This window comes from Pseudorca crassidens, chromosome 19, assembly GCF_039906515.1.
Source record: "Pseudorca crassidens isolate mPseCra1 chromosome 19, mPseCra1.hap1, whole genome shotgun sequence".
NCBI lineage: Eukaryota > Metazoa > Chordata > Mammalia > Artiodactyla > Delphinidae > Pseudorca > Pseudorca crassidens.
This window is the reverse complement of record NC_090314.1, coordinates 62,672,528-62,700,340: the sequence shown is the minus strand read 5'-3', so window position 1 is coordinate 62,700,340 and position 27,813 is coordinate 62,672,528. Positions and strand designations below refer to the sequence as shown.

Below are 27,813 nucleotides of genomic sequence, written 5' to 3'. Positions count from 1 at the left end.
TGTATCTTTGCCTGCCTGTCTGGCCTCACACTCCCCGTGTACAAAAATCTCAGCAACAAGGAACAACTTGCGTTAAACACACCAGACTCGCACACACCTCTGCTCTGACGCACGCTGCTCCCGCTGCCTGGGTCTCCTTCCGCCTCTCCTGGGCCCAGCAGAAGCCCCGATGCAGCATCCTTCAGTCTTAGATTCAAGGGTCTGCTGGGCCTCCCCGGCTCCTGGAGTAGAATCTGAAGCCCCTGCCCACTAGACTCTGTACTTTATGTTCCCAGCATTGTAGCGAGACCAGCTTCACTGTATCACACCGACCGTTCTTCCAGTGCTGGTCCTTACTCGCCTCAGTTTCCTTACCTGTAAAATGGGGATAATTGTCAAATCTATCGCTGTAGTGTCAGTGGGAGGACTGACACCCAGAAGTGGCCGTAGGGGTTTGAAAGGGAGCCGGGGAAAGAAAGAAGGGCAATACCCCGTGCATTCCTGTGCAGGTGTGCAGGCTCCCCCCCGCCTCCGTGGGTCACTGGGGTTACAGGGAGCCTCTGGGAACAAGAGCGTGGAGGGCAGAACACCCCCAGGACAGTGCGGCCCCAGTGGGGAGGAAGCTTCTGGTAACGGGCTCCTCACCGCCCTACATGGACCAAGAGGCAGCCTGGAAACTGAGATCCTGTGGTTATTAAGACCACAAGTGCTGCCCCCCGCCCCTGCCCACATCGCCGCCGGCACTTCCCGGAGTTGGTCCCCGCGCCCCTCCCGGGCCCAGGTGATGGGGCCGCGCTCACCTTCCGCAGAAATGCCATCCTCGGCCTGTACTGCTGACCTTGGTGTCGGATTGTCATCCTGGACCCTGGCGGACGCAGAACCTGGACACCACCGGAGGGAAGAGGAAGCCCCCGGAGAGCGCGCCGGCGTCCCCGTGCGAGGGTCGGGTGGTGCGGCCTGCGGCGCCCCCAGGAAGCTGCCCGAATCCGCGCCGGCCAATCAGCGCGCCGCGCCGCGGGCCGGGCGTGCTCTGCGCCGGCGCCCACCCGCCGCCAGGGGGCGGTGTCAGGCTCCGCCGGGGCCCGCGGAGCCGCAGGTGAGCCCCGCGCGCCCGGGACCCGCGTGGGAGGCTCTGCGGCAGGGGATGAGCTTGGACCGCAGCACCAAAGCCCGGGGAGCGAAAACAGTGCATCACGGGCCTTGGCCCCCTGGCTGGGCTGCCACCAGCTCCCTGCATGGGCCTTAGCAAACTGCGTAAGAGCATCGGTCTCCTCTTCTCACGGGAGAAAAGCAAGTGAGTGGGTTGGAAGGGACACCTGTGTGTCAGGTACTGTGAGGACGGAATGAGTAACCGGGCTAACCGGCAGTGGAGTGTGGTTGGCGGGGAGGAATGCTGCCCCGGCTCCTCAGATGGGCTGGCTCCGAACCCAGAATTTCCACTGGCTGTGCGGTTTCAAGCCAGTTACGGAACCTTTTCCCCATCTTGTCAATGAGGATGGTGCACACTCCCTGTGCTTTTTCTTTGTGTGTGTGTGTGGGGGGTTGATTTGGGTTTAACATTACTGAGCTAATACATGTAAAAAGCACTTAGACAATATCATATGATCTCACTTATAGGTGGAATCTAAAAAAAATGATACAAATGAACTTATTTACAAAACAGAAACAGACTCACAGACACAGAAAACAAACTTACGGTTACCAAAGGGAAAGGGGTGGGGATAAATTAGGAGGTTGGGATTAACATATACACACTGCTATACATATTAACAAAAGAGATGATCAACAAGGACCCACTGGATAGCACAGGGAACTGTACTCAATATTCTGTAATAACCTATATGGGAAAAGAACCTGAAAAAGAATGGATATATGTATCTGTATAACGGAATCACTTTGTTGTACACCTGAAACTAACCCAACGTTGTAAATCAACTATACTCCAATAAAAAATAAAAATTAAATTAAAAAAAAAACAGAACCGTGACTGACACACGGTGAATGTCAAATAAACCATAGTTTCTCTTATGTCTCTTGGGATTCTTAAAAATTACCATTCCTCGTGTCTTCTTTATACCCATAGTCCGAGACCTATATTATCTCAGAATAATACAAGAAGTCTTGGAGTAGTCAATGGAGGTAAGAGTACAGATTCTGGAGCCAGATTACGTGGGATCAAATCTCAACTCTGCTATTTACTAATGAACAAACTGTGTGACTTTGGGCAAGTTACTTAATCCCTCTGTGCTTCAGTTTCTGTAAAATGGGAATGGCACAATGACCGCCTAGATAACAGGGTTGTTAAGGGGAGGTAAAGGAGTACACAAATCAATAGATATCAGTTGTTACTATTATTAATATTAGTATCATTAAAGATAGTGTAATAGAAAGAGCACAAAATGAATGAAAATAGTCTCAACTTGACAACTACATCATTCCCCTGTCCTCAATTTATTCATCTATAAAGGAGGGACTAGAGCTAACCAGTCTCCGACAGGGTGAGACCTCCCAGGTCTAACAGGCAGGATTCTCAGGGCCAGGGACTTGACTGTTTTTCGTTGTAGAGCTGGGCGCCCGAGCGTGGCAGATAACGCTGACGTCAGAAGAGGGCAGGTGCGCAGTTGCCGTCAGACGGGCAGTCAGCAAACAAGTCTTCTGATAATCTGGTTCCCATCTCAGCGGAAGAGCCGAGTTCCTGCCACGCCACTCTGACATCTTAGCTCTGGGTTAAAGTGCTAGTATAAGCGTTTCAGAAGCCAGACTCTGAGGTCTGGTTGATTCACAGGGAAATGACTTGCCAGAAAGCAATGAGATGCAGCGCCCTCCCTGGCGAGGCCGCCGCGATGGTGCGTGACAGAGGGCGAGAAACCGCCCATTTCGTCCAGGTTCCCAAATTCATCAGGACGGGCAAAGTAATTTCAGAATCATTTTAAACTGATGTGTGTCTGTAATTGTTTCCCCATTCTCTTGTTGATTTGGGCTTTCTCTCTTTTTGCTCAATTAGGTTAGATGGTGATTTGTCTATTATGAGATTTTGTGTGTGTGTGTGTGTGTGTGTGTGTGTTTACTGGAGAATCGGATTTTATTGAAAAGCTAGAACTTTAAGATCATCTAGTCATTGGATATTTATGCTGTGTAAGTTACTTAACAGATGTGAACGGGCTCTGTAAACTAGAAAAGAACTTTAGATATCTAGAGTGGCCACCTGTATCACTTTGTGTCACCTGTGCCTTGCCTGACGTCCCCCAGTGGATCAGCAATGGATTTGGGATCAGAATCCAGGTGTCCCGAGTCCCAGTCATATTCGTGTCCCCCACCCTACAATGTCCCCCTCATCTAGGACACTTGTCAGTCATAGTTCTAAGTGCTTTTTTTAAATTTTTTATTTTATGTTGGCGTATAGTTGATTTACAATGTTGTGTTAGTTTCAGGTGTACAGCAAAGTGATTCAGTTATACGTATACATATAGCCATTCTTGTTCAGATTCTTTTCCCATATAGGTTATTACAGAATATCAAGTAGAGTTCCCTGTGCTATCCAGTAGGTCCTGGTTGATTGTCTATTTTATATATAGTCTTGTGTATCTGTTAATCCCGAACTAATTTGTCCCCACCCCTTTCCCCTTTGGTAACCACAAGTTTGTTTTCTGTGTCTGTGAGTCTGTTTCTGTTCTCTAAATAAGTTCATTTGTGTCACTTTTTTAGATTCCACCTATAAGTGAGATCATATGTAGTAGCTCAGTAATCTTAAAACCAAAACCAAGCCCCCCCCCAAAGAAGAAGCACAAGGAGCGTGCAGTATCCTCACTGATAAGATGGGGAAAAGGTTCCACAACTGGCTGGAGATGCAAGAGGGAGTGGCGAATCCGAGTTCAGAGCCAGCCCACCTGACGGGTCTTTGATTGCCTGCAGGACTTGAACGTCGCCGCGAGGAAAATGGTTTCACCTACAGGTCCCTCCATGTCCCTTCCCCCTACTCCCTGGCTCATATTTTCGACCATGTGACTTGACCCATGGCTAACTGGACCGGGGGCACTGGAGCACCTGACCCAGGCCACCAGTCCATAGAGAGGCCAACAACCTGTAACATGGCCAAGTGTCAAATGATGAACTGGACCAACCAGATTATCACTCCTGGAGGAACCACGTGAGCCAGTAGTAGAGGCGGCCAGATCTGCAAAGAAGCCCTGAGGTGGAATCGGGCCCATGGTGGGGCAAAGCCATAGGTGAGCTAAAGTTGGGGGGGGGGGCGGGGGGACAAAGTCTGAGCAGTGGAAGGAAGCCTGGGGTAGAAGTGAGAACGGAACAGCTGCACAGAGCAAGACAGAGAGACCCCAAGAGCTCTCACAAACGTAAGTGAAGGCCCCGGGGGCCCTCGTTGGCAAAGAGCAAATCGCACTGTCTCTAGTTAGTTTTTCGTGGAGGTAACGGGCTACAGATCAGGAGAATGATGGAGATACAGTATAGTTCTGTTTCAGCAAGACGATTGTGGTCCACAGGGGAAAAGTGAACTTTATCACTGCCCGACCCCCAAAGCCCAAAACAAATTTGCAACCAGTCTGTAGCAACAGTAGGATTGTATTGCCATCGTATCTGCACTCTGTCCAACCTCACCCTATACCCACCCTGGTCTTGACTCCATAGTTAATGTTTCCCTTGCCTTGATTTTTAATTTATAGCTGACCATTTTATATTACGCATCTCCTGTATGCCCCACTGGCCCAACTGTGAAAAGAGACATGGTATAAATGAATACATCGTTCAGATGAGAATTAGCTTAAGTGGACTCGTGTCTGAATGATCAAATCCCCAGTTCTTCCTTAATCATGGAGATAAGTCTATAGTTGCATGTCACAGGATTTACCCAAAATTGCATCCTATTAAAAATCATAATGATTTGGATGACAACACTGGTGACATAATGTTTACATTTTCAAAGATGCAAAATAAAAGAATGGCTAATACATTAGAAAATAGCCTTTGCCTCCAAAAATTCTTGGCAGTCTGAGCTTCCTCCAGTGTGCTTTCAAATGCTCACACTGAATCAGCATCTCTGGGTAAATCTGCAGCGTCAGGGATTTTGACTGTTACCAAAAGTCATTATTGGAATAAGTCATATGAATTTCTTTTAGGAAAAAATTCTGACTTGACCCCAAACGGTTGTCAAGATAGTCCATTCTGTCTCTCTACCAGGTACTGTAGGAGAAATTTCTTTCCAAGTTTAGCACCAAGAAAAGCTAAGTCTTCCCTGAAAAAGAAAATCACAATGTATCCTTTTCTCTGATCAAGAGAGATGTGTATCCAGTTTCCTTTTTCACCCTGATCAGCAAAACACTTCAAATCTGGCATTAGGGTCCCTTGGAGTAACTGGAATGAACTTTTGGTTTTTAATGTTTTTCTCCAATCTGTTTTCCTATTTGAGTTCGTATATCATCGGTTTTATTATCTGGGTTTTGTCATTTGGTAAGCCACAACAACTCCTTTTTGGAATGACTTGGGATATAAATTAATTACATAAATTATATGAGTAATGAGTGGGAGAGACGAGGTGGGGGAGAAAGGAAAGAAGTGTACAATCTCAAGGGTCTTCAAGATAAGTGACTGTATTTATCCAAATATTTGTCCAATCTACACTGTTTAATTTGAGCCCAAGATAACGTGTGAGAGGGAGAACAGTGTGGTGAAAATGTATTCGAATTTGATGAACACCTTGCTTTCCTTACAAGACAATTGATTAGATCACGCCTGTCCATCTAAATTGATCAGCTCGGCTGGGAAGTAAAAGGATGTCTCATTCCTGCAACTTGAGATCTCCTCTCTCCCCCCTGCATCCACATAACTTCCAGGTGAGATGCGTGAGCAAGTGAGGGAAGGAGGAAGCGGGGAGGAATGGAGGGAGGTGGCTGGCTGCCAGGACTGCAGGAATTTCACACAGAATCATCTGAGCTAAGTGAGACCTCCTATTCGCCCCCAGTTCATCCCCCCCAATAAGGAATGTTTCCCTCCATCCTCACCATCCTAAGGAGTAGAGTCCCTGCAGTGAGTCCAGGGCAGAAATTTCCCGGAAACACTTGCTAGACGCTAACAAAGACAAATAGGGCCATACTGTCCCAGCCTCTGTCCCCCATAAGAAATCACATTCTACCTCCCTTATACAGGAGTCAGGTGGATTCTGCTTCATAATATTGACGCCTTTGCTTTTACAAGTCCCTTTCTCCCACTATAAATATATGCTCACTACTGAAAATCTGGAAATAGAGAGAAGTGAATTTTTAAAATTTTGATAATAGCTAATCTGGGAAAAGAAGTGTGAGTGACTGGGGAGGTAGGACGGAAAAGGGCGGACTGGGGCCACCAGCGCTGCTTGCCTGGGCAACTATGACGCTGTCTAAGGGGGTGGTGCTCTCTCCTGACCCCTTACCTGGCCAAACTCCAATTCACTCCTCCCACTGCGACAGGAGCCATTTTCTGTTTTAACTCCATATCTGGACATTTTACTCTTCTGCTTCGAAGGCTTCTGTTGTCCACCAGGCTCTTAGGAAAAAGCCCGTCTGTAATGAGTGCTGCAAGACCCCTCAGGTGCACCCCACCCGTCGCCCCCTTCTTCACTATGCCCCTGCCACACTGGCCCCCTTTCCATTCCTAGAACAACCCAAGCCTCCTTCTGTCCCAGGGCTGTCACCTGTGGCCAAAACTCTTCTTCATTTACTTTTTTTTTTTTTTTTTTGAAGAAAGTAGAGTTTATTAGTGGCCATAGGTGGGGAGGGGGCGCCAAGGCTCTCACGAGTGCAGGGCCCGCCATTTGTCCAGGGGGCCACGATTAGGGATGTACTTGACCCCACAGCCATCCGGAATGAGCCGCTTCTCTGCCACCATGTTTTCAAACTCATCCGCATTAAACTTAGTAAATCCCCACTTCTTGGAGATGTGGATCTTCTGGCGGCCAGGGAACTTGAACTTGGCCCTGCGGAGGGCCTCAATCACATGCTCCTTGTTCTGCAGCTTGGTGCGGATGGACATTATGACCTGGCCAATGTGGACCCTGGCCACTGTGCCCTGGGGCTTTCCAAAGGCACCACGCATACCCGTCTGGAGCCTATCAGCTCCAGCACAGGACAACATCTTGTTGATGCGGATGACGTGGAAGGGGTGGAGCCGCACTCGGATGTGAAAACCATCTTTGCCGCAGCTTTTCACCATGTACTTGTTGGCACAGATACGGGCAGCCTCCAGGGCTTCAGAGGAGAGCTGCTCACATTCATCCGACACCACGTGGCCACAGAGTGGGAACGCATCCACTTCTGCCTTCTTCCGCCCCAGGTCAAAGATGCGGATCTCAGCATCAGGGACACCTCGGCAGAAGCGAGACTTGGGGTATGGCTTGTTCTTGCAATACCGGTAACAGCGGGCGGGGCGGCGGCCCATGGCGACAGCAAGATCTTCAGTGGCTGCAACAAAACATACAAGATCGAAAGAGCAGTCGAAGACAGGCCTTGGACTAGAGGAGAGAAACGGCGAGGGCACCGCACAAGCCACGACCGCCGACTACTCACCGCGCCGAAGGGAAAGAGCTCCATTTACTTTTGCACCTGGCTCACTTCTCATGTTTGGGGTTCCAGCCAAAACGTCACTTCCTCAGCCGAAAACCTTCCCTGACTCCCTCCCCAGACTGGGTTAGGTCCTTCAACTCTGCCTCTTCTTGGTCAACTTTCCACAACTATAATTCTTTTCACTTGTAAAAGGAAAAGGTTGGATTTGCACACCCAACTTTCTTTTTTTCTTTTTTTAAGGGAATTTCTTTATTTTTATTATTTATTTATTTATGGCTGCATTGGGTCTTCGTTTCTGTGCGAGGGCTTTCTCTAGTTGCGGCGAGCGGGGGCCACTCTTCAGCGCGATGTGCGGGCCTCTCACTATCGCGGCCTCTCTTGTTGCGGAGCACAGGCTCCAGACGCGCAGGCTCAGTAGTTGTGGCTCACAGGCCCAGTTACTCCGCGGCATGTGGGATCTTCCCAGACCAGGGCTCGAACCCATGTCCCCTGCATTGGCAGGCAGACTCTCAACCACTGCGCCACCAGGCAAGGCCCCCACACCCAACTTTCATAGTAGTGTCAGTCACAGTAGCCCAAAGGTGGAAACAACCCAAACGTCCATCAGTGGATGAATGGGTCAATAAAACGTAATACGTGCATATAATGGAATATTATTCAGCCTTCAAAAGGAAGAAAATCTGGCACGTGCTCCAACATGGTTGATCATTATGTGAGTCTCTCGGTACCGTCTGTCTGTCTTCCTAACCGGACCCTCAGCCCCATGAGGGCAGGGACCTGGTTCTCTTATCCACATTGCTATTTCCAGCACTTGGGGTAGAGGAGGCTTTTAGTCAATATGTGAGAGAAGGAGATGCAGAAAGGCTCACAGAGAACAGAAATGAGGGACCCCGGGGCCCAGGAGTCTCCGTTTCTGTCTCTTCAGCTCTCATAGGCCCTGCTGTCCATTGATTTTGCTGCCTGTGCTTGGATGCACGGACATGTCATCGCAATCACTTTACATGAGGTGGCACAGGGCCTTTCTGTTCCTGGAGGGCCGGAACCCCCCCGGAAACCTTCCAGATGATAATGATAATGACAACAAAACTCATAGGGCCAAGCGATCGTGAGCCCGGCGCTGGTGTGTTTTTTAAAGACAATCTTCATGTCAACTGGATACCCTGCCCACCGTTCAGGGGAGAACCTAGAGGTCCCGTGAGGCCTGGCACAGAACTAGGAAGTAGCAGAGGTAGGATTCCGGCCTAGCAGTGCAGCACCGAAGTCCACAGCGTAATTGCTATACTGCATTGCAACGCCCCCCCCCCGCCCCGGCCCCGTGAAGTGTGGCATAAATGTCTGTGGAATAAAGATGCAGGAGGCGAGGTGTAGCTGAACGGAGAAGGCTCCTCTCCCCTCCGGGCTGCTGCTCCCCGGCCCCCCTCCCCCGCGCCTTCCCATCCAGGCGGCATCTCTTTTGCGTTGCCCACCCTGAGGAGCCCTGCCCTGGACCAGGTGGGAGATCCTGTCTCGCTGTGGCTTCCGCGGGCCCGTTTGACCCTCAGACGAAGCTCAGGTCTCCAACTTAGCCCCTATCAGAAAGAAAAGTGTTATTTCCACGTCCTTCCAACTGTGACTTTCCCAAGTCAGGGATTTTCCAGTTCCCACCCGGCTGCCTTCGGGCTCTGACTTTCCTGGGAAGAGCCCCTCTGGAAGGGCTCAGGAAGCTGACTGATGCAGGAGAGCGAAGGAAATGAAAGCAGAGGCACCTGCGAGGATTCCGTTCCACATCCACCAGTTTCACTTTCTTTCTTTAGACGCGGAGTTCCAGCCCCCGCCTCCCTCGCCCTTACTTCTCTTTGCTCCCCGTGTGGATCTCAGCACGGCTTCTCTCTCTCCTCCCGTTCCTGCCCTCTTCTCCCCGCCTCTCCACCCCTTCTCTCTCTTTCCCCAGTGACAGTAGTGAGCACCTTGACCTTGGAAGCAGCAGTCCTACCCTTTGGTCTCCTTTCTCTTCTTGGGTAGGCAGCTTTTCCAGGATCAACGCCAAGGCTGCCCTGCAGACACCAAACTTTTTCTCTTTTTCGATCCAAACTCAGAAGTTATCTTCCGCGGTGACTGCTAGCATCCCGTACCTCCGGGAGGAAGCCGGTGCCCCCTCGTGGCCGGCCCGGGATCTGCGCTAGTTTTCCAGCCATTGGTGCTCCCTCACCCTCCCGAACACACTGTTCTTTGGTCATTTCAGGCGGCCGGCTTTGTCCTGGGCACTCGTCGAACCAGTTGCCTAGCTGAACTGGTTTGCTCCTCCTCGGCCTGAATCCCCGCCCGCACGTCCACATCTTTGACCGTTGCTGCGGGCCCGAAGCCCCCTGCGCCCCGGTCGGAGCCACGCTTCCTTCCTCTTCGCTGGGGCTGGCTCGTGCCTGCATGTGACACACAGCTTCCGGGGAACCCTGGCCCCTCTGGGACAGCTTCCCGAGACCCCTCATCCTGCCTCGGCATCGCACACTCTCCACCCGCGCCCCCATGGGACCCCCTTCCTTAAACAAACTGGCTTCCGCCCCCCAGAACTCCACACTGAAAGGCAGCAGCCCTCGAGGGGCCACTCCCTAGGGGCTCCCCACCTGCCCGGCCCAGCCCGGCCCAGAGGCCCCTCCTAGCTCCGCCGGACACGCCCGCGCTCAGACGTACAGGCCCCTCTCCTCGGGGGCGCGCGCCACCCAGCTCTGCCTCTTTCCAGCCACGCAGGTACCAGGCATGGCCGCCAGGTGTCTTCCCTGTGTCCAGCCTCTTGTGCTCAGGCCCCTGGGTGACCCATCGCACTTCTCCACCTCACAGACCCCCAAGGACCCCTGCTGCCCCTTCGTTCCGGCCACCCCCCACCCCCCAGAGCCACACCCTGGACCTTGTCCTCACCCAGAAATGTGCAGCCTCCAAATACTGGATTCCAGCTTCTGGCCCTGCGAGCCGGCTTCCGGGCCCTCCGGCTCTCCCTCCCTCGCTCCCCTCTCCAGGCCCGGAAAGGCCAGGGCACGCCGCGCCCAGCCCCTCGGGACACCGGGCCCCGGCGGCCACGCTACCCACCTCCTTCACAGGGCCCCAGGTCAGCAGGTGAACTGACTTCTCAGAGCCTCGTGGGCCCTGCCGCCCACACACGTGCCTGCACATCCCCCAGGCGAGAGGAAACCTACATGCAAGAGCATAAGGGAAGCTGAGGAAAGCCCGGCTGTGACACCCGTCAGCCTTGTCACCGAGGCTGCCAGCTCACTTGAGTCCTCAAACTACATGTCCCCCCCTTGAACTTGGCGGATCCCTCTGCCACCCTTCCCCACGCTAGCGCTCTTCCCCAGTGCCCGACCAGACCTCCACCACTGTTTCTGTAGGCAACGCGGCTGGAGGATTCTGCCAGAGGGTAAGGGGCCATTTCTCCTGTTCAAGGCCACCACCTCCAGCTGTGTGTGCTCTTTTTCTTTTAAATTAATTTTTATTGGAGTAGAGTTGATTTACAATGTTGCGTCAGTTTCTGCTCTACAGCACAGTGAATCAGCTATGCCTGTACATATATACCCACTCTCTTTTAGATTCTATTCCCATATAGGTCATGTGTGTGCACTTGGGTCTGTTTCCTGCTATCTCCTTCTTGACCCTGCTCCATCCTGTCTCTCTGTCTCTGTCCCTGTCTCCCTGTCCCCTTCTCCCTTGGCTACTGGGCTTGCCAAGAATAGCCTGGTGAGACCAGTGATATGAGTCCAATTGTGTCTCCAAAGAAGTTATGCCCAAGGGCTTCCCTGGTGGCACAGTGGTTAAGAATCCGCCTGCCAACGCAGGGGACACGGGTTCAAGCGCTGGTCCAGGAAGATCCCACATGCCGCGGAGCAACTAAGCCCGTGCGCCACAACTACTGAGCCCACGTGCCACAACTACTGAAGCCTGCGCGCCTAGAGCCCGTGCTCCCAACGAGAGAAGCCACTGCAGTGAGAAGCCTGTGCACTGCAACGAAGAGTAGCTAGCCCCTGCTCGCCGCAACTAGAGAAGAAAAAAAAAGCTCGTGCGCAGCAACGAGCACCTAACATAGCCAAAAATAAATAAAATTAATTAATTTTTTAAAAAAGAATCACATTGAGCATATTAAAAAAAAAAAAAAAAGATATGCCCAAGTCCTGACACCCACTACTTGAGAATGTGACCTTATTAGGAAACACGGTCTGTACAGAGAAAATCAAATTAAAATGAGGTCAGATGGACCCTAACCCAATATGACTGGCGTCTTTATAAAAAGGGGAAATTTGGACGGAAGGAAGACGATGGCCATGGGAGCGGAGTGATGCGTGTACAAGCAAGGGGTGCCCAGAGTGCTGGCAAACACCAGATGCTGGAAGAAGCAAAGAAGGATCCTCCCCTAGAGCCGTCAGAGAGGGCGTGGCCCTGGCCGCACTTGAATTAGGACGCGGAGCCCCCAGAATGGAGACAGTGCATTTCCATTGTTTGAAGTCAGCCAGTGTTGGTACTTTGTTACAGCAGCAGCCCTGGGAAGGTCAGACAGCTGGGGAGGCGATGCCACGGTCAAGACCATCAGGTAAAGGTTCAGGATGCTCTGGTGGGCTCGTCACACTATTTCCCAAGGGTGACTCACAGCTCCCTGCAGAGAAGCAGGCTGGGACTCAAGGGCCTGGGCTTTCTTTTCCTTTCTTCTGTGTTTCCAGGAAGCCCTTGGAACAGATGTAGAAACAGCTCTTTCCATCCAGCCTGGCATCTTGCTTCCAGAGGCAAGAGGCTGGGCAGGCCAGCAGGTTAACATTTAAGCAGGCCTGAGCATGATGCTCTCATGTGAAAACTGGGGCCTGGCAACTGGCCTCCTCCCAATCCCAATTCCCCATCCCCCATCCCCCCACCATCTCCCCATCGCCCCTCCCCCCCCGGGCCTTGAAAGAGGTCTGAATTATATATTCAGTCAGTACTCGTCGCTCGCTGTTAGCACTCGGGAAGCAGGGACCCTGTCGTATTCATCTTTCTGGTCTGGGGCTCTGCTCCTAGGAGGAGCTCCCAGGTGTTTGGTAAAATGAATTTGTGAAGCAGCTGTGGAGTCATCCGTCAGGTCCACGTTGGAGCAACAGGACACAGAGGACCTTTACTCGGGGGAGGGTTTCCAGCCCCCTGTTCTATCAGGCTCCTGCCAGCAGCCCCTGGCAGTAGCCATGTGATAACAAAGGATCCCACAGTTTTGCAGGAGACCCACAGCCTCTTTTCTCCCAAGCTCTCACCTCTCGGACTCCCAGACCCAAGGCGGGGCCGGAGGGGGCGGATGTTGATGTGGGACATGAGCAACTGCGCTTTCAAGTGACCTGTTGGCTGTCAGAGCTTCTCCAAGCCAGCGTCTGACAGGTAAATGCAAGATGCTTTCCATGTTCCCAGGGCCACAGTCGGGGCAAAGAACCCCGATGGGTGGAACAGAAGCGTGGAGGGTCGAGGAACATGAGTGGCCTCAGGTCACATCCCCACACGGGCCATACAGAGCCCTGGTCTTGGTCTCTCGGTGTGACAGCAGTTGTGCTCCCGCCTGGAAAAAGCTTTACCGTATTTACATGTGATAAGGACGTTACCGTATTTACATGTGATAAGTTCGTTGCCGTATTTACAAGTGGTAAGTGCCACCCCGACTGGTTGAATGACTGAGCGCTGAGTGGGAATCCCATAGATCCTTAACCATTTATTGAGCCTTATTATCTGCACACTGTGGTGGGGAATCAAAGGCAAAAGGCACAGTCACCAAAAAAAGAGTCAGCTTGTATCAGAGAACCAAGACTCACACAGACCAGCACAAACGGTGTAGGGAAGAGGGGTTGGGGGCGCAGGCTTTAGAGCCAGACTGGGTTCCAGTCCCAGCTCTGCCACATCCAAGCTGTGTGCGCCCTGGACACGTGACTCAACCTCTCTGTGTCTCAAGTTCTTTAAAAGTAAGACGGGAATGATACTAATCACCGTACCCACTTCATTGACTGAATAGAATATGCGTGCAGCACTTAACCCGTGTTAACTGTGGTGGTGATGATTATGATTGACAATACTGTTAAGTGAGATATTATATATAAAGTGCTAAGCAGTGCCTGGCATTTATGAAACACTCAGTAATATTAATTGCTATTACTATTATGATTACTATCATTTTTATTTTTACGTCCTGAATTAGTTTTCTATGTCTGTATAACAAATCACTCCAGAACTTAGCAGCTTAATGCAACAAGAAACATTTATTATCTCACTTATTATTAGTCTCTGTGGGTCACGAGTTCGGCAGCCACTTACAGCTGCCTGGTCCTAACTCAGGATCTCTCAAGAGGCTGCAGACAAGCCATTACCTGGGGCTTGACTAGGATCTGCTTCCCGGATGGCTCACTCATGAGGCTGGCAAGTTGGTGCTGGCCGTTGGCAGTGGCCTCAGTTCTTTCCCACGTGGACCCCTGCGTGGGGCTGCTTGAGTCCTCACAATATGGCAGCTGGATCCTTGCCTGCAAAATAATCCAAGAGAGGCAGAAGCCACAGTGTCTCTTATTGTTTTTTATTGAGCCACAATAACCTACTAGCTATGGGGGTCGACCCTGTTCACTTTGGGAGGGGCTACACAAGGGTGTGAACACCTGGAGTAGAGACGCATTGGAGGCTGACCACCACCACGTCCTAAATTGTGTGGCAGAGACTATAACTTCGATAGGAGTTCAGATGAGAGGGAGAAAAATGAAGGTAAGAGGGCTTAGGCAATGCGTGGAGGTTTTACAGCTAGATCTTGCGGGGTGTCCGTCGCCACTTCTTTTTCCTCAAATTCCTTGTTTCTGTGGCACTTGGACAGAGAGGAGGGTAGGACTTTGATAATCAGAAGGGCAAAGGGAGACAGGGGAAGTACGAGGAAAATTTTAAAAGAGGCGAACGGGATTTATTTAAGGGATAGTAAAAAGGAGACTAACATTGGGAAGGAAAAAACTCCAGAAATAGGGTGAGAGAGGCAGCCTGGGCTGCCTTTTGCCAAGGAGAGTCGCAAAAGCCAAGTAAATAGGCATAAACTAGCTGGAGTAGAAAGTAAACGTTAAGGGCATAAGGCTTTGGAGAAACATTTTCAAAATGCTTGCAGGCTTGTTTGATGTGGGACATTTGAGGCTAAAGAATTCTCAAAGGTGAAGAATGTTTTCCTCTAAGGGGGCATTCACTTCAATGCAAGCATGGCCTGGGGGGTCAAGGCAATACCAGGAACCAGACTTTAATAGCTTCCTTATATCAGGGTAGGAAGCGCAAGTTGATAAGAAAGTTGGAATCGAGCATCCCAGCTGGAGAGGGACCTCCCCAAAGGAAACGTTGGAGTGGGAGATAGTCTATGTTTACATAGTGCTCGGGCCATGCCTGCAGTTTATACAAACTGCATCCTCGAGCCGCCTGACTAGAAGAACCCACATCTGGTGCCCAGCCAGTGCCTGGAGGAACTGCCTGCCCAGCCCCAACCAGCCCGTGAGTGCATAGCTGCTTGGACGCGCCTGGGGAAGAGGACCGCTCTGCACACACTGGGGCCATGACGGTCACGTACGTGTCCCCTTTGTGTCCCGCACAGAACTACCTGCAACCCCTCCAGTTAGGTTCATTCATCAGGACAATAAGAAAAGCTCAGAACGCCCACCTTCCCGTTCTCCCTCTTCCCTTTCCCTTCTTTCAAAACAATTCAGATCCCATTCACCTGCTTTCCGAGGCCCCAGCCGAGCTCCCAGGCTGGTAGATGTGCTCTAACACATCAGCTGTCCCTGTTCCCCACTTAGCACTGTGATGGCTAGTTGGCCACTTGGCCTCGCCCACTGCAACCTTCCCGTAAACGCCCTCCCCTTCGTACCCCACAACACGCGGCACAGTGCCCGGCCCATGCAGACGCTCCCCACGTGTCCAGACCAGGCAGTGCTAGGCTGGCTTCACCCTCTATAGGTCAGTCCCTCCCTGTGTGCCAGCAGCCACAGGCTTGCTTTTGACCTGGACCATCGCAGGAGGAGACTGGACATCACAGTGACTCAGGCCACAGGAGGATTAGAGGAGCCCGGGGTGGGGGGGGGGCGTGGAGGTGGGGGGAGCGGAGTGTGGAGGAGGGCTTGGAGGGGGCGTGGAGGGGGCGTGGTTAGGTCGGGGAGCTGTCCTTTCCCTTACAACATAGCAAAGCCTCAAGTCACGTTAGAAGTCATGCTTTCAAAGATAAGGTGACCATATGTGCATGGGTTTATCTCTGGGCTTTCTATCCTGTTCCACTGACCTATCTTTCTGTTTTTGTGCCAGTACCATACTGTCTTGATTACTGTAGCTTTGTAGTATAGTTGAAGTCAGGGAGCCTGATTCCTCCAGCTCCATTTTTCGTTCTCAAGATTGCTTTGGCTATTCGGGGTCTTTTGCGTTTCCATACAAATTGTGAAATTTTTTGTTCTAGTTCTGTGAAAAACGCCAGTGGTAGTTTGATAGGGGTTGCATTGAATCTGTAGATTGCTTTGGGTAGTAGAGTCATTTTCACGATGTTGATTCTTCCAATCCAAGAACATGGTATAACTCTCCATCTGTTTGTATCATCTTTAATTTCTTTCATCAATGTCTTATAATTTTCTGCATACTAACACCATACACAAAAATAAGCTCAAAATGGATTAAAGACCTAAATGTAAGGCCAGAAACTATCAAACTCTTAGAGGAAAACATAGGCAGAACACTCTATGACATAAATCACAGCAAGATCCTTTTTGACCCACCTCCTAGAGAAATGCAAATAAAAACAAAAATAAACAAATGGGACCTAATGAAACTTCAAAGCTTTGGCACAGCAAAGGAAATCATAAACAAGACCAAAAGACAACCCTCAGAATGGGAGAAAATATTTGCAAATGAAGCAACGGACAAAGGGTTAATCTCCAAAATTTATAAGCAGCTAATGCAGCTCAGTAACAAAAAACCAAACAACCCAATCCAAAAATGGGCAGAAGACCTAAATAGACATTTCTCCAAAGAAGATATACAGACTGCCAACAAACACATGAAAGAATGCTCAACATCACTAATCATTAGAGAAATGCAAATCAAAACTACAATGAGATATCATCTCACACCAGTCAGAATGGCCATCATCAAAAAATCTAGAAACAATAAATGCTGGAGAGGGTGTGGAGAAAAGGGAACAGTCCTGTACTGTTGGTGGGAAAGTGAATTGGTACAGCCACTATGCAGAACAGTATGGAGGTTCCTTAAAAACTACAAATAGGGCTTCCCTGGTGGCGCAGTGGTTGAGAGTCCGCCTGCCGATGCAGGGGACGCGGGTTCGTGCCCCGGTCCGGGAAGATCCCACATGCCACGGAGCGGCTGGGCCCGTGAGCCATGGCCACTGAGCCTGCGCGTCCGGAGCCTGTGCTCCGCAACGGGAGAGGCACAACAGTGAGAGGCCCGCGTACCGCAAAAACAAAAACAAAAACAAACAAACAAAAAACTACAAATAGAACTACCATATGACCCAGCAATCCCACTACTGGGCATATACCCTGAGAAAACCATAATTCAAAAAGAGTCATGTACCAAAATGTTCATTGCAGCTCTACGTACAATAGCCCGGAGATGGAAACAACCTAAGTGTCCATCATCGGAGGAATGGATAAAGAAGATGTGGCACGTATATACAATGGAATATTACTCAGCCATAAAAAGAAACGAAATTGAGCTATTTGTAATGAGGTGGATGGACCTAGAGTCTGTCACACAGAGTGAAGTAAGTCAGAAAGAGAAAGACAAATACCGTATGCTAACACATATATATGGAATTTAAGAAAAAAAATATTATGAAGAACCTAGGGGTAAGACAGGAATAAAGACACAGACCTACTAGAGAATGGACGTGAGGATATGGGGGGGGGAAGGGTAAGCTGTGACAAAGCGAGAGAGAGGCACGGACATATACACACTACCAAACGTAAGGTGGATAGCTAGTGGGAAGCAGCCGCATAGCACAAGGAGATCAGCTCGGTGCTCTGTGACCGCATGGATGGGTGGGGTAGGGAGGGTGGGAGGGAGGGAGACGCAAGAGGGAAGAGATGGGAACATATGTATATGTATAACTGATTCACTTTGTTATAAAGCAGAAACTAACACACCATTGTAAAGCAATTATACTCCAATAAAGATGTAAAAAAACCCAAAAAAACAAGTCATGCTTTCCCAGGGAGGGTGTGAGGGGGGTGAAAAACTAGCCAGGGAGCCGTTGCAGCCTCAACTTTTCCTCCAACTTCTGAAGTCTTTAATTCAGCTCCAGCCTGGACCCAGCACCTCAAGGAGTTCCCTAGAATTAAGGAGTGTCTTTCACAATCTCAGAGACTCTGGGCAAAGTCCAGGGTCACCGTGTGATTCAGAGGGTGGAGTGGATGCTATAAATTATATATTTGCTTAAAAAAAAACAAACCATAAAAAAAAAAAGAAGAACAGTCTCGTGGGCCCGGGCTCAGGCATCTGTCTCGGGCAGTTGCTTTCTGACGGGCAGAAGCACCCTGGTTCCTTAAACCTCTCAGGGTCAAGCCAGTCTCCCAAGCGGGCACGCGGTCCCCAAGGCTCCTAGCATGTCTGCCTCTGTCCTTGCCCTCACACTATAGAGGCTCGTGGCTTTCCAGGTCCTGTGGAGGCTGCCTCTGAGGAGTCTCCGGACGGTTCTGTTCGCTCTCACGCCAGCCAGGTACTGTCCCTACACACCTGAATTACTGCAGCCACCTCCAAGCTGCTCTTCCTGGCTTGGGCCCCCTCCCTCTCGTCCCCTCACGGGTACCAGCGCCAGGTGCATCAGACTAAAACTGCACGTGGCGCCCGCCCCCTGCTCGAGAGTGTTACTGTGCTTTCTACTCAGCGACGGAATAAAATCTCAGCATTGTGACCTGACACCACCATGCCTCGTCCACCTAACCTGGCTGATTCTGATCAAACCGACGGCTCCCACGGTGTCCTGGGCACATGCCGGGCACCTGCCTGCAATGCCCTTCCTTTCTCTGCAAACAATCATTCCAGGCTTCCGTGCACCTCCCATGGTTTGGCCCAGGAAACAGCCACTAGCTCCAAGTAGCTTCTGAACACTTCAAATGTGGCTCGTGACACCGAGGAACTTAATTTTAAATTTTATTTAAATTTTAATTAATTTAAATGTAGAGACTGAAAAAAAATTCGGCTCAGGTACTGGGAAATGTTTACGTCTGTTGGGAACAATTTGGTTTTGTGACTCTATTTTTTCAACTGTAAATTGTATGAGGTCTAAATACAGGCCAGATGTCCTCAATGAAAACTTAGCATCTGAGTTGAGATCGCTGCAAATGTAAAAACATACACTGGATTTTGAAGACTTAGTCCAATATATTAGAATGTAAGATATGTCTGTAATAATCCGTACGTTGATTACGTGTTGAAATATTTTGGATATGGTGGGTTCAATAAACTCTATCGTGAAAATCAATTTCACTTTTTTTTTCTAATGTGGCTACTAGAAAGTTTAAAATTACGTCTGTGGCTTGCATTATATTTTTATTAAACAGCCACGTTCAAAACTCTAGATTCCTGAAGCAGTGATCAGTAGAGTACATTTAAAACTTAGCATACACAACTTCGTATTTTTTTTAAATCTCCATATTTATATAACAAAATCATTGACCACCTTCAATCCCCAACACCTAGCAGCAAACGCTACATTATCTGACACCTATGTGGGCAAGGCACTCTGTCAGGCGCTTTACATGTTACCATCATACTGAGCCCTCTCGGCAACTCCGTGACGTGTGGGCATAATTAGCTCCATTTTTCAGATAACAGAAATGAAGCTCTGAGAGTTCAGGTGGGTTTTGCCAGGATTCTCATGGTAGAGGCGTGAAGCAGCAAAGCTGGGATTTGATCCCACCCCTGCCTGCCTCTCGCTGCTGCTCTTTGCGGCCCCAGCTCATGTCTGATAGGCGTGGGCAGCCACGAAGGAGCTGCTGCTGAGAAGGGCGAGGGCTCAAGTTCTAGTTTCTCCTGGCCCACACAGGCAAACCCTGCCATCCTGCTTGCCGGCTGTGAGCAGGCCACTTGATCGATGTGCAGAGTGTGACGGTGTGTCCCAATCACCCCACCCCGTGCACACCCTTCAGCTAGTTCAAGTCACTTAACAACTCATAATGTGGTAGTGTCTGGCAGTGCCAAGTTAGAGCATGTAGCGCGATCTGGGACCCTGCTTCTGACATGCGGGGCTGAGCCATGAGTCCCTCTAGTCACCGCACATGACCCTCCAGTCCTGGAGGGCTGCAAGTCCAGCTGGCAGCCCTCAGAAACGCGGGAAAACAATCTGGGAGCAGCAGGTGGTGCCTCTACTGATTTAAATCACCTGCTTCGATGCTGAAGGTCCCAGGGAAGTTGGCTGTGTCCCTCATCTCGGGGCCACATTCTGGTGCAGTGGGTGAGGGAGGGGACAGTTACAGTTCACTGGGACCAAGACTGGGATGGGGGATGGTGGGTGAGGTTTTGCTTGAAGGGCCTCACATCCTGCCTGAGGTGGTCCCACGGAACCCCATGTCCCCTTGGAGCTGGGTTTAACTTGGGGTCACTTCCTTTGCTTCCCCTCAGGCCCTGAGCAGAAATCCAGGGTAAGGGAAGAACTGAGGTTGGGCCGAAGCGCGCGGTGTGTCTGCTGTCGCACAGAGCACTCTTTGATCTCTTGCCCAGGGTGGCCTTGGGAAGGACGGCGATGCTTCTGCCAGAGGCGCGGAAGTCCCCGGCCCGGGACTGGCTAAGGGATGACTTCTACGCCGTGTTTCGGCCGAGCATTCATAGGTTTCCCCGGGGGGACCCAGTTCAAGGGCCTGGGGAGTTGGAGGTTTTTGAGGTCTAGTTTAGGCCCCATGTCTGTAAAATGGGGCAATTTAGATGGTATCTCATTACACCCTCCCAGCCAGTACTGCCCTAGCTCCAGGCAAGAGAAGCCCCCTTGCCCCCGACCTGTGCTTTAGAAGGTCCTGCTCTGACGCTCTTCTGCTGCAGTCCCTACTCACATTCTGTGTGTTAGCAGAAAAAGGGAAAGGAATCACAGTACAAAACCGCTTGCCACACAAAGAGATGCTGCCTCTTGCTTTTATCTCCTCTCTATCTTCTCGTGTGTGGGTCTGGCATGACCCTCCCACGGCCAGGGTACAGGCAGCAGCTGAAGCGAGAGAAGGACCTCTGGGGCCGGCGCTCATTTTCCAGACCTCTGACTGATTCTGATTCAGCAGTGGGTTCCTTTCCCTGAGTCCTGCCCTGAGCTAGCCCTCCTTTTCCTTAGCAGCTGACACAGGAGTTTGGAGACAGATACGTCGATGACATTATTTGCTCCAGGGATAGCCAGGCTGTCATAGTCTGACAAAGGCAACGTGGACTGTTTCTCAGTGCCCCTGGGTGAGCCCTTACTGCACGATGGTCAACACGTCCTGGCATTTATACTGAGGCAAATGCTAGGTCTATAGGCCATGACATGTGATGATGCCCGGCTAGCCAGCTAGCCAGGATCGTGGTTCCTGCTACTCCATGTTCCGAGGGGAAAAACAAAAAGAGAATGCAGCAGCTGGACTGGGGGCAGAGGATGTTAATTTAGAGGAATCAGCTGAGATTTTGCACACTTAAACTTCTTTGGAGAAACAGAGCTTATGTTAGAGGACCTTTACCTGTTACTGGCAAGGGGCAGCCCATTTACAGCCAATAAAACATAAAAAGTCATCCTCACCTTGAAAAGCTGTAAGGGAAAAGAAAGGTGAGAGATTGAGCTAGGATGTTTTGAGTTTCCCAGAAAGAGCTTCAGATTTCCAACCAAAGCCTTGTGTTGAGTGTTATATAAATAGACTGCCCATAAATGCGTCCGATGCAGTAAGCAAGGTGTAAGGGTTTCTACGAGAGCTGGTGTGTGTCTTTCAGACACAGGCTTTTGACTTTGGAGAAGCTGAGTGAGGGCACAGCTTGTCAACACCAGCTCACGGATCTTTCTCGGAGGCTGAGAAAAACACGACCAGTAATTAAAATCATGTTCTCCTTTAATAACAACAGCAACAAAACCCACTGACGATGCAATTCCACATGCTGCATTTCATACAAAACTTTCCCCATGAGAGGCTTATTCTGGTAGGGGCACCACTGCATTTCATAACAAAAGAAGTTGCCTTTCCATATGGAACGCACGCTAAGGGAACATCTGGGGCTTCCGCCACCATGTAAATATTGCCAGAAGCGTGGGTTCTCTTTTCTTATTTCTACATCAACCACCTGGAACATTTTACAAACCAGAGCCTGAACTCCATCAGAGAACATCTTAGTAGAATCAGCCTAAAAGCTGGTAAACTTTGAGGTGGCAGTTAGCCCGAAAGGGGCTGGGAAAACAGACCAAGCAACCACCCAACAAATAAACAAATAAACTTAACTGTTTGTTCCTTAAATTTGATCTTCATACACTTGGGCACTCGGGGAACTACCGCTTTTCGGCATATCAGAAAGAGCCCTGAGTTCAGAGTCAAAAGGGGGGATTTCTTAGTTCTGGCTCTGCAAGTAGCCAGGCTGAGGGAGGCTGTGCGTAGTACATCACTCAGACCTTTCTTCCCTCAGTTTCCTCCTGCTCTGGGAGTGACCTTAATGCTGGGTGTTCCTGTCAGGCTATTGTGAGCAGAGAATGAGATCAAGTAGGTCAAAGTGCTTTGCGGCAGTTAAAACATTATACACACACACACACACACACACACACACACACACAACTGTAAGGGATTTGTATTATGGGAGGACTAGAGAATTCCCTTCCTCCTGGGACAGAAAGGAAGATATGAAAAACCCATGCCTGTTTTACCTGTAAGAAAGAATTAGAACCCACCTATTCGTAACACTGATGATGAGACAGAAGACAGTACAGTAACGAGAACCGTGGATATGTCGTCATCCTTATTAGAAAATTAACACATGGTTTCACCATCCAGTAATGTGACTGATTTTTAAATAAACATATTTAAATGGGTGGGGTCCTGTCCTGAGTAGTGAGTAGTCACCTTGGCAGGTGATACACTTATTTAAATTATATGTCCCATCATTCCAAAAAAAACATTTTTGTTTTTAACTCTTCTTTTGGAATTGTTCCTAGAGCCTCTGGCGCATTCTTTCGAACATGTCTGAGGGTGACAAATTTTTGTCCTTTGTGGAAAATACTGATTTTGGTAAACAGCCCGAAGTTATTTGGCATGGAGTTTGGTAAACGGGCTAAGTAATGCCACTTTTTTAAAAACTGTGACTATCAGATAGGAAAACTTTCTTTCAGTTCCCACAGCAAGTTACAAATGGTTGGAGTTCCCTGGTGGTCCAGTGGTTAGGACTCTGTGCTTCCACTCTAGGGGGCACGGCTCAACCCCCGGTTGGGGAGCTGAGATCTGCAAGCCAAGCAGCACAGCCAAAAAAAAAAAAAAACAAATAGTAGATTTCAGGAATCGACAGTATTGCTAGAAAGGATCCTTCATAAGGTGCCCACATTAGAGTAGAAAAGCCATCTGGAAATGCATTTCTACAATTTTAGTCACACCTTCATTATTTATCTAGCAAGACTGCCACTAGACTTAGAGTTTCCAGAAAGAAAAGAGCACTGCAACTAATTAACTGTTTAATCATTTTATCACAGCTCCTCTGGGCATCTGAACCCCTCATTTGCATATGGATTAACTGGCTAATACAGATGTTTCCAATGAATTCACATCTGGGTCTATTGAAAATGGAGTAGCTAGCCAATCCAATTCCAACCAACAAACTCTATATTCCCTTAAAAAGTTCAGAATTTATTTTTGGTTATGAAACTATCTGAAAATTAGAATATCACTAATATCATTACAACGTAACCTGAAGCAACAGCTAGAGTGGATTTGCTTCTGGTGCAAATAATTTAAACTGTTAGCACTACTTTAAAATAATCATCATCAGGGAATTCACTGGCCGTCCAGTGGTTAGGACTCTGTGCTTTCACTGCCAAGGGCCCAGGTTCAATCCCTGGTCAGGGAACTAAGATTCCACAAGCTGCACGGCCAAAAAAAAAACCCCAAAAACCATAATCACACTTCTATTCACTGAATATTGCACAATGTTAAATGAATCCAAAGACTTTTATGGAAACTATTGTTTTCCCTACTTCATTTTTTTTTATTGTGGTGAAATTTACATAACATTAAATTCATCATTTGACCATTTTGAAGTGTATAATTTGGGGGCATTTAGTTCATTCCCAATGTTCTGTGAATGAACCATCACCGCTATCTAGTTCCTAAACATCTTCATCACCCCAAAAGGAAAGCCCATATACCCATTAAGCAGTCACTCCCTGTTCCCCCCTCCCCCTGCCCCTGGCAACTACTAATCTGCTGTTTCTATGGATTTGTCTATTCTGGGCATTTCATATCAATGGAGCCTTACCTGTGTGGCCTTTTGTGACCGGCTTTTTCATGTAGCATTAATGTTTTCAGGGTTCATCCACATTGTAGCATGTGTTAGTACTCCATTTGCTTTCACGGCTGAATAATTGCGTTCCATGGGTACACTACATTTTGTTTATCCATCCATCCATTGATGGATTTATGAGTTGTTCACCCCTTTGGGTTCTTCTGAATAGTGCTGCCATGAACACAGGTGTACATTTTTTTCTTTGAACGCCTGTTTTCATTTCTTTTGGGTATATACCTGGGAGTGGAATTGCTGGGTCATAGGGCAATTGTTATGTTTAACTTTCCGAGGAGTCACCAAACCTCTAGCTCATTTTAATGCTCATGTTTTCAAGGTGGCTTGATGACCAGACGGTTAGAAGCAGTTGGACAACTGCAGCCAGACTCCAGGCTGGGCCCAAAGAGGTCTCTTTTTTTCAGAAACACTGATTAGAGCAGCTGGGCTTGATCTGAGCCAAGCTCGTTCCAACAGAAGGTTACAGGCAGGGCTTGGAACAACTTTCTCTGCTGGTCTACATGTCACAACATGAACTGGCAGGGCGGGAATACCTTCCTGCCTCCTAGAGATCCTTGGTTCTCCAATTATGTTGCACACACTACTGGAAAAAGAAAAAAAGATGTTAACTAACTGATAGGCTTCTCTCTTCCTGCTTTTGTAGAATTCAAATTAGCATCTAAAGTCCACATAGAAATGGGTGTTTGGGGGCCAATGCTATATCCCTGTCCTGGGCAGAGGTCTGTCCTCTCATGGTTGGAGAACAGAACTTCCCAAACACTAGCTGAGGCTACAGAGATATCTTGCATCCCGGGTGGACTTTTACCATCGATTCTGCCTGAAGGCATGGCCTAGTGCTTCTGACCCTATCAATCCACAGATACTGGAGTTGAACTGACCCTACTTTGTATATTGTAGCTTATCCACCCCTGTGGGCTCGGCCAGGACAACAGGAGGTAATCCTACTGTAGGTATTGTTTACTGCAGCCAATTTACCGAGTCATGAGGCTCCTCAGCCATTAACCCAACCCGGCCAGTAAACTGATTAGCACTGATTTTTAAATTTAAACGTGTTCATGAGCCTCTCAGACTGCTGACCTCCTTCTCACCTCAGTGCCTGACACAGAAGTTTCTGAGCCCCAGAAGCCCCAATCAAGGAGCATTAGGGCTGCACTGCCATAAACAGAGACCGACCCAAATGCCTTTTTCCACTTTAAACTAGAATACTAAGAGAGAAGAAGTCGGCTTCCGGGGTCCTTGCGATGCAGTCTCTCTGCCAAGCCAGCTGTCACTTGTCGCTTGTCTCCTGGCAGCCCTTCAGGTGTCCTGGCCTGAATCCGCTACTAAGATAGAAAAAAAGTCCCTCGGCTGGTCATATCCTCTGCAATCTGGCAGGAAACCTAAAATTTGCCGGCTCTTGTCCTCGGTCTGTTTGCTTATCTGCTTCCTTCTAGGGAAGAGCCTGCATCACAGTGTCCGGTGAAGGGGGATTTTCACCATGACCTCACCCTCCGGCAGCTACTGTCCAGATTTCAGCGCGGCAGCTCGGGTGGAAACCCACATCAACGAAACATCAACAATCGCTCCTGGCACATCTCAGAGGAACGGCAAGGTCTGAGAATGACAAAGGGAGCTGGGGGTGGGGCTGGAGGAGGATGGATGACGTCTGGTCACAGTTCTGGGATGTCAAGGAACCCACTTTAAGAAAATGCACCAAAAACTTTCCAAGCTCGCGCTCGCTGTTTGTATAACTTCGAACCAAAGACTTCGAAATTACGTGACAGCCGGCGGCGGGGAGTAACCAGGAGTAAGAACGGCGGGAACGGCTGGGGAGCCCAAAGGGCAGCGCCCGCGACCTGGTCTCCGGCCGCCCGGGCCATCGGAAGTAGCCCTTCTGCACCTAAGTGGGTGCAGCCAATTCAAGGGCAACCGAAAGTCCGGCTCCCCAGGTGCCTGCCCCGGGCGGAGGCGCCCGGCCCCGATGGAGGTCACGTGACCACAAGACTCCGCCCAGCCGACACCTCCCCGCGCGCGCCCGGCGGCGGTCGCGGGCTCGCGAGAGAACGTGAGTCTCCGGCCCGGGGCGCGAGTCGGGGGAGCGGCCGCGGCGTGCGCGCGCGCCCCCGGGAGGCTGCGGGCGCGCGCACGCCCCGGGGCCACCGCCCCTCCCGGGCCCGCCCTCCTTCCCTCCCTCCCCGGCCAGCCTGGCCCGCCCTGCCCGGCCCGCCCTGCGAGTCAGTCCGCTGGCTCCCTCCCTCCCCCAGCGCGCTCGGGCGGCCGCAGCGCTCCGAGCCCTTGAGCCGCCGAGCCGGAGCCGCCCGCCGCCCGCGGAGGAGGCGGAGGAGCCGGAGGGGCCCGCCGAGGCGGCGGCGGCGGCAAGATGGCGGACTTCCTGCCGTCGCGGTCCGTGCTGTCCGTGTGCTTCCCGGGCTGCGTGCTGACGAGCGGCGAGGCCGAGCAGCAGCGCAAGTCCAAGGAGATCGACAAATGCCTGTCGCGGGAGAAGACCTACGTGAAGCGGCTCGTGAAGATCCTGCTGCTGGGCGCGGGCGAGAGCGGCAAGTCCACCTTCCTCAAGCAGATGCGCATCATCCACGGGCAGGACTTCGACCAGCGCGCGCGCGAGGAGTTCCGCCCCACCATCTACAGCAACGTGATCAAAGGTGCCGGGGGTCCCGGGCCCGGGGGCCGGGGGCCGGTGGGTCGCTGGGCCCGGACTCGGGCCGCGGCGCGGGGCCGGGCACCGCCCTCGTTCGCTCTGTCCCTGGCGGAGGACCGGGCCCGGCGGGCGGGAAGGGGGCGCGGCCCGGGGGAGAGGATGCCCGGGGGCGACCCGTTCTCCCCTTTGCCGCCCGGCCAGGGGGCGCGGCGGGTCCCCCACCCCCAACCCCGCCGCTGGCCTCGCCCCCTGCGAGAGGGAAGTGAGGCGAGCCGGGTGCTCCGGAGCGTGGGGTGACCTCTCCTGTCCTCCCTCCGGACGAGCCAAACCCAGACCGTCCATCCTCACCCCACGCCGGGGCGCTGCCCGCCCAGCCTCGCCGCCCCGGTTGGTGGGTGACCCGAGTCACATGGGGTCGGGGCTGCTCCCAACTCCTGAGCCGGGGAGTTCTGGAACCGCCGCAGTCAGGAAACTTGTGCCCGAGACCCTGCTCAAGAGCGAAGTGTGACAGCTCTTTGGGGCAAGGATATGAAACTTGAGGGTGTCCTATTTACTGTGCTGCTATCAGGAAAGAGTGCACCATACAGTCAGCCTAAAAAAGTTAGCGGTGGTTTTTCGCCCCAGTGTCACGGTCGGGCAGGATGTTTGCCTGTAATCACCATGCAGCACGTTCCACTCTTCTTTTGCTTAATAATTGGGGGCGGGAGGGAGCGGGTGCCACACTTGTTTCTACTACTTAAATGAAATCGTGTGTTGATACAAAGAATCTTCGGCCTAAATGTGATGCGGAGCCTGTACAGGTTGAGTCAATGAATTAGTGTTGGCTTAGACCATAGGCTCTGCTGCTGTTTGTCGGTATTTTTAAAATTGAGAGTAAGCTTTGTTCTCAGGTGAAAAACACACAAGAATTTTAGTTCTGGGCTTTCAAAGAATTACACAAGAGGGGATTTTATTTTTGTCATTGGAGCGATAATTAGCACTCATTTTTCTCACTAGCACCTATTTTGTACTTTATATAAAAGGCATTTTGGCAGAGTTGAATACAGAGCCTGGTACTTCAGGTGCATGAGGGTTCTGTGTTGCATCTGGGTAGCAGTTATATAGGAGCTGGTTATAGATTTCAGGCCTATCCAAGCATCGTTTTTTTTAAGGGTTTTTTTTTTTTCAGGAAGT

At 50.5% G+C, this 27,813-nt stretch overlaps 3 protein-coding genes across 3 annotated transcripts in view; 1 reads left to right on the top strand and 2 right to left on the bottom strand.

Annotated features, from left to right (window-relative positions):
• Positions 1 to 943, bottom strand: part of RGS9 (regulator of G protein signaling 9) — a 91,258-nt gene extending 90,315 nt beyond the window's left edge. Inside the window, exons 1-2 of the mRNA XM_067717460.1 lie at positions 780 to 943; positions 98 to 354 (exon numbers count right to left, since the gene is read on the bottom strand). Coding sequence (XP_067573561.1) covers positions 98 to 178 — 81 coding nt within the window. The 5' untranslated portion in view covers positions 179 to 354; positions 780 to 943. The remainder of the gene's footprint in view (positions 1 to 97; positions 355 to 779) is intronic.
• A 5,740-nt stretch (positions 944 to 6,683) lies between these two features.
• LOC137211727 (large ribosomal subunit protein uL16-like) lies at positions 6,684 to 7,558 on the bottom strand. Its single transcript, XM_067714305.1, has one exon. The coding sequence runs from the start codon at positions 7,402 to 7,404 to the stop codon at positions 6,760 to 6,762; it is 645 nt and encodes a 214-aa protein (XP_067570406.1). The 5' UTR covers positions 7,405 to 7,558; the 3' UTR covers positions 6,684 to 6,759.
• Positions 7,559 to 26,247: 18,689 nt separating this feature from the next.
• The window catches only part of GNA13 (G protein subunit alpha 13), a 39,820-nt gene continuing 38,254 nt past the window's right edge, over positions 26,248 to 27,813 (top strand). The window contains exon 1 of the mRNA XM_067716058.1: positions 26,248 to 26,644. Coding sequence (XP_067572159.1) covers positions 26,362 to 26,644 — 283 coding nt within the window. The 5' untranslated portion in view covers positions 26,248 to 26,361. The remainder of the gene's footprint in view (positions 26,645 to 27,813) is intronic.